Consider the following 13,043-nt stretch of genomic DNA (forward strand, 5'->3'; position numbering starts at 1 on the left):
TCACACGTTCTACAGAACTGCAAATGCAGAAGCCTATGGTGAATGTGGTGGGTATCCACTCCATACCATTTATTATGTAAAATGCATTAAATATTGGTTTAAGATTTTGCAAATGAGTCCAAACAGATACCCATACCAGTGTTATAAAATGTTATTATCCATTGCGGCACTCGTGAAGAGCAACCTCCTCGTGGTGAGTGCTGGGTAGCGCTAATAGCTCTTCCCCCTTGTGGAACCGGGGCAGAATATTTCCACAGCCTCCCATTGCTGGTCGTATGAGGCGACTAAAATGGGCAACCTGTTTGCCGTGGGTTGCGTCCCTGTGTCGGCGGAGGACGGGAGTCTGGTAGTTGAGGGCACTGGTTCCTGGAACTGTGTTCCTTTGCCCAACACACTACTTCGACCCTTACTTCGCCTAGACGGGTGGTAAGATGGGCCCGGTCTTATCAATCGGCTGGTCATGCCAGGCCCTGTGCGTAATATTGTATATGCACTCCTGTGTTGTATTATAATGTATATTTTGGACTTGGCCGTGCATACTTTGTATGAATTACCAATTTTTGATGGAATAAATTGCCTAGAGTCTTACGCCAGAAGGCGGTGGCTCATGGGCCAATCTGGTGATGTTGACCTCTGTATTCTGTATATCTCCAGTTTCTTGTCATGGACTGAACCTGCCTGGCACTATATCTGGTAGATGCATATAGCTATTCACGTCATATTTGCTGGAGTATATCATTCCTGTATCCCTGGTGTTTGCATGCTGGAAATCCGATGCGCTACAACACTGTCCTTGTTGACACTCCATGGGGGGTGGGGAGCAGGTATGCTGAAACACTTTTCTTTCGCCATGTCTACCAAACAACCTGGTTCACTTCGTAACGACAAAAAAAGACGTCTTGAAGATGATGATTCTGGGAACATTCCCACCAACTCCGATTCATGGGCCCGATTCCTGGTGATCGAGGCTGCTGACAAACTACCTTTAAAATTGAATCCGTTTGCTATTTCAAAAGCTATTAACGGACACTGTGGAGAAGTGAAAAATGTCACTCGTCTCCGTAGTGGTTCTATTCTTGTGGAGTGTCTGAAGAAACAGCAATCTCTAAATCTCTTGTCAATCAGTCAGTTTGCAAATGTTGAGGTTGCTGTTTCAGCACACAAGACTTTAAACTCCAGTAGAGGAATTGTTCGAGACAGAGCTCGATGCCTTTCGGATATGTCTGAACAAGAAATTGTTACAGAGTTAAAGGATCAGGCAGTGACTGCTGTTAAACGTTTCACCAAAAAGGTCAATGGTGTTATCACTCCTATGAATACCTATCTCTTCACATTTGATAGACCAAGTATCCCTCGTTCAATTAAAGCTGGTTATGTTAATATCGGAGTGGAGGTGTATGTCCCCAATCCGCTCCGATGTTATACTTGCCAAAAGTTTGGCCATGGTTCAAAATCATGTGGTCGACCTCATGTTTGCCAGCGTTGTGGTGGTCAGCATGACAGCACTGACTGTAGGGCAGATGTAAAGTGTGCCAACTGCAATGGCCAACATGAAGCCTGGTCAAAGGCCTGTCCTATATGGAAAACTGAGTCACAGATATTGAAACTGAAACACAACAACAACATTTCATATCTGGAAGCCAAAAAGCAAGTAGCTAATCAGGTGCCGTCAACTTTATCTTATTCTGCTGCAGTGTCTCGTTCTGTTGCTACTTCATCAATAGAATGTCAAACTGAGTTGACGTGGGTTCACTCTGTGAAACCAGTTGATACAACATCTGTCAGTCAGCCCAACAAATCTGATTGTCAGCCCACTACATTATCCTCAGAATCACAGACTGATTCACAATGTTTACCAGACATTGAAAAGCCAGGAAATGTTCATATGTCGAAGACAGAAAGAAAAAAACTAAATAGACAACATCTTCGGACACCCTCTCCTTCAGAGGTGCCTGTCCACAACTCCTTTGGACCTTTGGATATGGAGGTAACTCCGTCTTCTCAGGCCAGTGCTAGGAGTTCTTCACGCTCGCGTGTGAGATTACCTATTGAGCCGCCATGACCCACACGCCTCATTTGATTCAGTGGAATTGCAGAGGACTCAGGAAAAATTTTAATGAGATACAATTGCTAATTCAGGACTTTACACCATCAGCACTGTGTCTCCAAGAGACTTATCTTAAGCACAGCGATGTATTTGATTTACGGAAATACAATTGCTATCATTCATTTTCACCTCCAGGTGAGAAAGCTACTGGAGGTTCTACTATATTGATCAGGCAGGGCATCATCCACAGTACTGTTCCCCTCAATACCAATCTTCAAGCTGTAGCTGTCCGACTTACCTTGCACATTGCACTTACTTTGTGCTCCTTATATATTCCTCCTTTGACTACTGTTCAGCAGGCTGATCTTCAGAATCTTTATGATCAGTTACCAAAGCCCTGTATCATCATGGGCGATCTAAATGGGCATAACCCTCTATGGGGAAGTCCAAATACAAACAGAAAGGGAAAAGTGCTTGAAGACTTTATTTCGGACAACAATCTCTGCCTTTTTAATGACGATTCAAACACTTATTTACATCCTGCTACAGGAACATATTCAGCACTGGATCTCTCCATCACAGATTCAGATCTTTACAACGAATTTGAATGGTCAGTTCATGATGACCTTTGTGGGAGTGATCATTTCCCTACCATCCTTAAAACTGTTAACCCTACTGATCGTCCACCAACAACTCGGTGGAATTTTACAAAGGCTGATTGGTCTTTATATGAATTACTATCCACTGAAAAATTAACACCTGCCATTTTTCAACATGTTCAAGATCCGATACAGTTGTTTTCGGACTTGTTGAATGAAATTGCTGATGAAGCAATTCCACAGTCCTCTGCAATTCCTCATATTCGTAAACCATGGTTTAACAACGAATGCAAACAGGCACGAAAATATAGGAAGAAAGCGGAAAAGTATTTTCGCCGCCATCCTACAGTCCATAATCTAGATCGAGTCAAAATTACAAATGCCAAGGCACGACGTGCTTTTAAACAAAATAAACGTATGTCTTGGAGGAACTATGTCTCCAAAATAAATTCCCGCACGCCAATATCCAAGGTGTGGAATATGGTGCAGAAAATAAAAGGCAAAGGTTCCAGATCGTCTGTTCACCATCTTAAGGAAGGTGACACGTTATTAACGGATAAAACAGATATTGCCAATAAACTTGGAGAAACGTTAGCGAAACATTCTTCAACTTCTAATTATGTCCCGGAGTTTCAAAAATTTAAGAAACAACAGGAAAAGATCAAACTTAATTTCACTTCTGATAATGGTGAAGACTATAATGAAGTCTTCTCATTACATGAGCTACATACCGCCCTTGGGCAAGCTCATGACACAGCAACGGGAGCTGATAACATTCATTACCAGCTTTTAAAACATCTACCAGATTCTTGTCTGGAGACACTTTTAGATATATTTGACCAAATATGGACATCAGGGAATTTTCCTACTTCATGGCATAATGCCATTGTAGTCCCAATCCCGAAGCCTGGCCGGGATCATACAGATCCCTCTAACTATCGACCTATATCCTTAACAAGTTGCGTATGTAAAACCATGGAACGAATGGTTAATAATAGATTAATTTGGTATCTGGAAACCAATAATCTAATTACAAATATCCAATGTGGTTTCCGAAAAAATAGAAGTACTATCGACCATTTAGTTCGATTAGAATCCTTTGTAAAAAATGCTATTGTAAACAAACAACACGTAGTATCAATTTTCTTTGATCTTGAGAAAGCCTACGATACTACTTGGAAGCATGGCATTCTAAAGGATTTACATGATTTTGGTTTGAGAGGCCGTTTGCCTCATTTTATATCACAATTTTTAACAGACAGACAATTTCAAGTCCGAGTGGGTTCCACCCTGTCTGACCATTATAATCAGGATCAGGGTGTCCCACAAGGCAGTATCTTGTCTGTCACCTTGTTTAGTATTAAAATTAATAGTCTGTCCAAGGTTTTAAGTAATTCAGTGGATGGATCACTGTTCGTGGATGATTTTAATGCATCTTGTTGTGGTAAAAATATGCATACCATAGAGAGGCAGTTACAAATCTGTCTCAATAAAATTCATAAATGGTCTCTCGAAAACGGGTTCAAATTTTCTATGTCTAAAACTAACTGTATACACTTCTGCAGAAAATATAAGCCGCATAAAGACCCTGAATTATTTTTGAATGGCACCCCTATCAAAGTTGTTAAAGAGGCCAAATTCTTGGGACTCATCTTTGATAGCCATTTAACTTTCTTACCACACATTAAATCACTTAAAGCTAAATGCCTGAAAGCACTCGATTTGTTGAAAGTTGTTTCTAATTCCAAGTGGGGAGGGGATCAGACTACCCTCCTACACCTATACAGATCACTGATCCGTTCCAAACTTGATTATGGCTCCATCGTCTATGGTGGAGCCTGTAAAAGTAATTTAAAAAAACTTGATACTATCCATCACCAAGGACTGAGGCTTTGCCTTGGAGCCTTCCGCACTTCTCCTATTCCAAGTCTGTCTGTTGAGGCGGATGAGCCCTCTTTTAAACAACGCCGTCTGAAACTATCTTTACAGTACATCACTAAATTATATTCCAATCAGTCAAATCCAGCCTTTAATTGCGTATTTAATCCTCTGTACGAAGATATTTACAATAAGAAAACATCTCTTGTTCCACCCCTAGGAATAAGAATGAAATCAGTCGTTTCTGCCGCGAACATTAACTTTCAGGATATAGCTCCCACAAAACTATTTTCATCGCCTCCTTGGCAGATGGTAAGACCAACTGTAGACCTCACATTAACTAAACTTAAGAAATCTGATACAAATCCACTTATTTATAAACAAGAATACAATCAATTAAGAAACACTTATGACACATATAAATCTATATTTACAGATGGATCCAAGGATGGTGGCGCAGTTGCTAGTGCCACCGTCGTTGGATCCAGAACAGTATCTTCACGTTTACCCGATAATAGTTCCATATTCACAGCAGAAGCGCACGCAATTTTAACAGCACTACAATATATCAAGAAGAAATCAAAATCTAAAGACTTCATTATTTTTTCAGATTCACTTTCGTGCCTTCAGGCTATTAAAAATATGTCATGTAAGCATCCATTTTTAATTGAAATTCTTGAGTTATTTAATGATCTTGCGACTGGCCAATATGACATCGTTTTTTGTTGGTTACCAAGCCATGTTGGGATTGTTGGTAACACACTGGCTGATGCTGCCGCAAAAGCAGCACTCAACAAATCTGTGACACCACTTCTTTTACCATACAGTGATTATAAACCTGTCATTAGATCTTACATCAGAGATCTAATGCAGAAGAAGTGGGACACCCAAGTGGGTATAAATAAATTACATGCAATAAAAGCGAATATCGGTTATACCTACTTGGGTTGTCAGTCCAGATTTGAAGAGGTCATTTTAAGACGATGTCGTATTGGCCATTCACGTTATACTCATGAATATATTTTAAAAGGTGAGGATCCTCCATTCTGTGTCCCTTGTGATGAAAGAATCACGGTCAAGCATGTCCTGCTTGACTGCATTGATTTTTCCATCACAAGGGATAACTATTTCAAGGTTACATCTATGAAGGATCTTTTTAATACTATTAGTTCTCATTTATTTATTGCTTTTTTAAAGGAAATTGAATTATTGCATAAATTTTGAATGTTATTTTCTGTACATAATCCGTTTTTTTTATAATTGGTCGAATAAAATTAATAACTGAGATCGTTAGTGGCTATATCCTCGAAGGGGGTTGAAGTAGTGTAAAATTATTGTCCCCCTGAGAGGGTATGTAAGACCACGTCTTTCACAGTATATTTATTTGTACCACGGTTTTAATCGTAGCATATGTGTTATTTTAATGTTTGCTAAATTTGTCAATAATCGCCAACAGCTGAAGGGATGATGTAAATCCGGCTAGGGTCCATGCAGGTAGCAAAAGTACTGTAAGTCCCCATGGACCCTAGCATGGTGATCTCTCTTCAGTAGCTGGCGATCTATAGCTCATTTTTATCTTGTATTGTTTCGTATGTTGTTATATTTTTATTGCTAACTACTAGTTTTAGACATGATCTGTGATAAATCTAGTTATTTTACTGTCCTTCGTCGACAGGTTTTTATTTCGTATAATTGTGTGTATTATTAATGTACTTCTCGTCACGATATGGCTGAAATACTGCCGATGTGACGTTAAATCTTAACTCACTCACTCACTATTATCCATTGCTGATAGAAAACGTCCAAACTGGGCATCGCATATCAGACTTTTGCTAAGTCACTATGGTTTTGGGATGTATGGGCTTCACAAGGCGTTAGCAATGCAGAATTATTTGTACATATGTTCAGCGAAAGAGTTAAAGATTGTTCGTTTCAAGATTGTCATGCATCTCTAGGCAGCAAGTCCCTATCATTCTATAAACTGCATAAATCTTACATCGTTTGTGAAAAATATTTATCAAATATTAAGCACTTTAAGCATTGTGAATATAGAAGGCTAATAACCAAATTTAGATGTGGACAGAATACTCTTGGTATTCAACTTATACGTAGGGGTGTTGCTAATATTGGGGAGGATGCCGTCTTATGTAAACACTGTCATGTAATTGAGGATGAACTTCATGTTATATACAACTGTCCTCTTTATGCAAGTCGGCGGGAAATGTAACACTGCTGCTTGTAATGTACGTACGCTGCACAGGGTCATAAATATAACCCCCCGATCATTGTCCGGATTGTATCCACGTGATAAAAAAATCCTCAATTGTATCCGAGGCGATAGAAGTATTACATCAGAATATTGAATGCTCCTCCGTGTTTTGCTAAACTATTAACATTTACACACCCTGATTTATGAAGTCGGTGTTCAAATTTAACGTAAAAAGACAGACTCCAAGACAATGACGGGTCTGACCATGGTTCTGTAAAACATACAGTCTGTGGGTTACTTATTGCAGATGATGAGCGTGAGTATGGTTTTACGCGAGAATAGTGTGCGTGTGTGTGTGTGTTTGTGTGCACGTGTGTGTGTGTGTGTGTGTGTGTACGTGTGTGTGCGTGTGTGTGTGCGTGCGTGCGTGCGTGCGTGCGTGCGTGCGTGCGTGCGTGCGTGTGAACCACTGAGGGTGCCTACACCCTTTTGGTACGCCGGATGCCAAGACCTGTTAAGTGGTAATTCCGGAAGCTACAGTGCAGTACGCTGGATGCCAATATTTCAATACATTTTTCGTCCATTTTTCTTCATAAAATATTTAGCCTATGAGCACGCATGGTCATGAATTCGATGTGAAAATCCGAGTCTAATTTACTCTCGCCAGCAGTGTACAATGACATGTGACACAAGAGTTCTTAAATTGGATGCCAAGACAAATATAATGGTACGCAGGATTCCCAGATTGTGGGGGTTCGCATCCTCACTTATTGAATCATTGATTATCCTGAGGTCGTCACAAGCATAGAACTGATTCTCGTGATTTATATATCATCTAATGCAGTTCCAAACCCTCATGGAAGGGCCCATGAGCCACTGTTATTTAATGAGAAACACGGCTTTTTGTTCTAAAAGAATCAGACTGTCTACCATCACTAAATAACAGGGATTAATAAACACATACTTTTGATACAAAGTTTCAGGACAAAATGCATAATATTTTTATTTCCTAACAAAATTAACGGCGCACTCAATAATATTTCAGCCACATGACGATAGTCTGTAAATAATTGATTTTGGACCAGACAATCAAGTGACTGACGTTATGGGCAACGCAATTGTGATACAATGAGACGTTATTAAACAGGTCACAGAGCGTGACCACCCGATTGTTTTTGTTGCCTCTTCCGTCGTTGCTGGGGGGCCTACATTTTTACCCGGAATCCTCAAGGGTTGAAAAGAACTGACTTACTTCAAGTAATGTCGAACGGGGATATTGCTACTCTAACCCTTGTCTATGAGACGTCACGGCCACGTTCAGACGTTGTTGACAGTCGGCCTGTCCTGTCATAACGTTAAGTACAGTCAGATGTACACACAGCGATAAAACGAAACAAGATAACTATTCAAACATATTTCGCACAAATCCAACTATTTTATATTGTGGAAAAGGTTTCAAGACGCAGGGTCTACAAGCACAGATATGGCTAGTGATCCCGCTTGGCTAGGCCTAGTGCCCTCGCAAAGTTGTTTGGAAATTTTTATCTCCAAGGTTGCCAAAACTTATAAAATGCCTTAACTACGTCACAGTTAGACACTGATTTTCAGTATATTAGACTGTTCTTTTGATAATGATAGCAATTATCCCTGTAGTTTATCCAGTTTCCAGAAGGTTAATTCTGACTCGATCACGAATGACAAGGGCGTCGCCATGTTTGTTTATAAACACTTAAAAAGTAGTCTCTACTTCACCTTTGATATTTGCATCTCTATCCGCATATGACCCCACCGATATCGTTTTTATCCGTTGGCTTAATCCTGCCGAGAAACCTACCCATTATATGATAAAACAAAATATCAAGGAAGACACAACCCTAAAAGAAGGATGACAGTTTTATGACCCCGAGTCTAACTACCATGAGTCGTGAGATAACACTCTCTATCAGCTATTGCAAACCTTAGTGAGTGAGTGAATTGTGTTTAACGCCGCTTTTAACTGTATTACAGTTATTTCACAGCGTGTCAGCTTAATGTGGGAGGAAAGCCCGAAGTGATGCAGGTCTCAGACGTTTACCACTTCGGTGAAACCCACGAGCACGGGTATGGTGCTGACAAACCTAGAAACATAATCGGGGCGAACCGGGATTCGAACCCACAATCATAGGTTTCTGGCGTGCCAAGGGACGCAACTCTGCACAGCGAATCGCGGCGCCTTAGACGACTGGACCACCCGTGCCCCTATTGCAAACCTTAACTATCGCATCGTTTCATTTGTATCAACAACCCAAAACACTTGATACGAGACAAGACAACGAAGCGAAATATCCTGTTATCAGAGGAATGCGTCAGCTGATGACAAGCCAGTACATTGTTACGGCCGAAGTCCAAACCTCACCAACACATCCACTCACAATGGCTACGCTGAACCTGATCCTGTTCGGTCTGGTTGTGTGGCTGGTACCCGCCAGCCTGGGAAAGGGCAGCTTCACGCCTCTCAGGGAACAACTGAAGGTCCTTGAGAGAGAATTACAGAAGATGAGAGCGCTGGTTCCTGACACAGAGCGGAGTGGGATCAAGCCAGAGTTTTCATGGAGCGCTGATCAGGCAAACGCCCTTCCCGCCTTGGTACAAAAGTCCGTCACCACAACCATTGCAGAAATGCTGAAAGACAAGTCCATTGAAGGAATCATCAGTGGACAAGTGCGCGTGGAAATCAAGTCACTTAAGGGGATGGTGCATCGTTTGAAGGGACTTGTGCGTTCATTGACACAACGTGTTACCCAGGCAGAGATTGAACGAGAAGTAATAAGAAATAGTCTCGAGAAGCAGCGCAAAATGTTCAACGAGAAGGTTGATGCTTTAGAACAATCGTTGAATAGGTCTCAAGAAGCCTTTATGAATGCAAAGACATTCAAGGCTGTTCTTGAAAAAGGAAGTCAGCCTAAAACAGACAAACATATGACAGGGATTACACAAAGGGTGCATGTATCGTCAGTGACACTGACAACGCCTTCTTCGAAGCCGCAAGTTGTGCCTAATGAGACAGCCAGGATCCTTGTTGTTCCATCCTCAAAGACTGCCGCAATGGCTACTCAGATACATCTCAGCAATAAGTCAGTCCAGGTATATCCCTTCATAACCTTAAAGGAAGTGACGTCTGTAGTTTACCTGTCAAGGGAAAAGACGATCTATGCTTCGACACGTAATCCCAGGAGGATTGTTTCTTACAGACTTGACAGACCCGGAATGACCACAGTACAGGCCAACATGGCGTCGAGTGGCATGGCCGTGCATAAGGGAACACGACAAGTGTATTTTACGACATACCATCCTCACTACACTGTGAGCAGGATGGTTGGAGGCCGACATGTCCGGAGGTTGGTTGATCTGACTAACTGTGGCGGGTACCCGCACAGCATTGCTGTTGATGGAGGCTATATGATATACGTCGCCTGTGAAAGTACACTCGTTGAAATGAACTCTTTCGGGAGGGTCTTTCGGAATGTGCATAGAGGCAGCCACATATATGCTGTGAGTTTGGATCCAGAGAAACGTGTCCTTTATTTCAACAACGGCACGCAGGTGATGCAGATGCCTGTGATACGTCACCACGTCAGAAGGGCAATAGCATTTTACCCGAATAGGACGATGGCATTACGTTCGAATAGTGCTCCGGGTATGTATTTAAAGAAAGTGTTCGAGTTGACTTATATACCCCGGAACTTTGTCCTGTACAAGAGCAGGATCTACATTGGCAGTCAGCTCGGTGGCCACGTTGACCTCCTACACGTGGACGGCTTCTCGTTTAACACTGTGCTCCATGAACTCCAGACGCTACAGACAGCAACTGTAAATATCGCCTTGATATCTTAGGACAGACGCTATTGGCTGGTACCAACACCTGTGGAAAATAACACCACCTCTAACACCTTCACACACCATAGATGAGACATAACACCACCTCTAACAGACACAAACACCATCTCTTACAAACACAAACACCATAAGCGAGGCATAACACCACCTCTAACAGACACAAACACCATAAGCGAGACACAACACCACAGAATACCGCCTCTAACAGACACAAACACCATAAGCGAGACACGACATTCAACAGAAGGGTTGATGTTGATGTGCTCCATGTCTCAACATAAGGGTTGATGTTGTGATGTGTGTCTCAACATAAGGGCTGATGCATGTCTCAATAAAAGGGCTGATGTTGATGTGATGCATGTCTCAACATAAGGGCTGATGTTGTGATGCATGTCTCAACATAAGGGCTGATGTCCATGTGATGCATGTCTCAACAGAAGGGCTGATGTTGATGTGATGCATGTCTCAACATAAGGGTTGATGTGATGTGTGTCTCAACATAAGAGCTGATGCATGTCTCAATATAAGGGCTGATGTTGATGTGATGCATGTCTCAACATAAGGGCTGATGTTGATGTGATGCATGTCTCAACATAAGGGCAGATGTTGATGTGATGCATGTCTCAATATAAGGGCTGATGTTGATGTGATGCATGTCTCAATATAAGGGTTGATGTTGATGTAATGCATGTCTCAATATAAGGGCTGATGTTGATGTGATGCATGTCTCAATATAAGGGCTGATGTTGATGTGATGCATGTCTCAACAGAAGGGTTGATGTTGTGATGTGTGTCTCAACATAAGGGCTGATGTTGATGTGATGTATGTCTCAATATAAGGGTTGATGTTGATGTGATGCATGTCTCAACAGAAGGGCTGATGTTGATGTGATGCATGTCTCAACAGAAGGGTTGATGTTGATGTGATGGATGTCTCAACAGAAGGGCTGATGTTGATGTGATGCATGTCTCAACAGAAGGGCTGATGTTGATGTGATGCATGTCTCAATATAAGGGCTGATGTTGATGTGATGCATGTCTCAACAGAAGGACTGATGTTGATGTGATGCATGTCTCAACATAAGGGCTGATGTTGATGTGATGCATGTCTCAACATAAGGGCTGATGTTGATGTGATGCATGTCTCAATATAAGGGCTGATGTTGATGTGATGCATGTCTCAACATAAGGGTTGATGTTGTGATGTGTGTCTCAACATAAGGGCTGATGTTGATGTGATGCATGTCTCAACATAAGGGCTGATGTTGATGTGATGCATGTCTCAATATAAGAGCTGATGTTGATGTGATGCATGTCTCAAAATAAGGGCTGATGTCGATGTGATGCATGTCTCAACAGAAGGGCTGATGTTGATGTGATGCATGTCTCAACAGAAGGGCTGATGTTGATGTGATGCATGTCTCAACAGAAGGGCTGATGTTGATGTGATGCATGTCTCAACATAAGGGCTGATGTTGATGTGATGCATGTCTCAACATAAGGGCTGATGTTGATGTGATGCATGTCTCAATATAAGGGCTGATGTTGATGTGATGCATGTCTCAATATAAGGGCTGATGTTGTGATGTGTGTCTCAACATAAGGGCTGATGCATGTCTCAATATAAGGGCTGATGTTGATGTGATGCATGTCTCAACATAAGGGTTGATGTTGTGATGTGTGTCTCAACATAAGGGCTGATGCATGTCTCAATATAAGGGCTGATGTTGATGTGATGCATGTCTCAACAGAAGGGCTGATGTTGATGTGATGCATGTCTCAACATAAGGGCTGATGTTGATGTGATGCATGTCTCAACAGAAGGGCTGATGTTGATGTGATGCATGTCTCAATATAAGGGCTGATGTTGATGTGATGCATGTCTCAACATAAGGGCTGATGTTGTGATGTGTGTCTCAACATAAGGGCTGATGTTGATGTGATGCATGTCTCAACAGAAGGGCTGATGTTGATGTGATGCATGTCTCAACATAAGGGTAGATGTTGTGATGTGTGTCTCAACATAAGGGCTGATGCATGTCTCAATATAAGGGCTGATGTTGATGTGATACATGTCTCAACAGAAGGGCTGATGTCCATGTGATGCATGTCTCAACATAAGGGCTGATGTTGATGTGATGCATGTCTCAACAGAAGGGCTGATGTTGATGTGATGCTGGTCTCAATATAAGGGTTGATGTTGATGTAATGCATGTCTCAATATAAGGGCTGATGTTGATGTGATGCATGTCTCAATATAAGGGTTGATGGTGTGATGTGTGTCTCAACATAAGGGCTGATGTTGATGTGATGCATGTCTCAATATAAGGGCTGATGTTGATGTGATGGATGTCTCAACAGAAGGGCTGATGTTGATGTGATGCATGTCTCAACATAAGGGCTGATGTTGATGTGATGCATGTCTCAACAGAAG

The 13,043-nt window shown here is 41.7% G+C and overlaps 1 protein-coding gene across 1 annotated transcript; it reads left to right on the forward strand.

The window, feature by feature from the left end:
* Window positions 1-850: 850 nt before the first annotated feature.
* Window positions 851-2,062, forward strand: LOC139457063 (uncharacterized). The gene has a single exon (XM_071238505.1). The coding sequence runs from the start codon at window positions 851-853 to the stop codon at window positions 2,060-2,062; it is 1,212 nt and encodes a 403-aa protein (XP_071094606.1).
* Window positions 2,063-13,043: the final 10,981 nt, after the last annotated feature.

Source organism: Haliotis cracherodii, unplaced genomic scaffold (genome assembly GCF_022045235.1).
Source record: "Haliotis cracherodii isolate W230 unplaced genomic scaffold, xgHalCrac1.p SCAF_12, whole genome shotgun sequence".
NCBI classification, from domain to species: Eukaryota; Metazoa; Mollusca; class Gastropoda; order Lepetellida; family Haliotidae; genus Haliotis; species Haliotis cracherodii.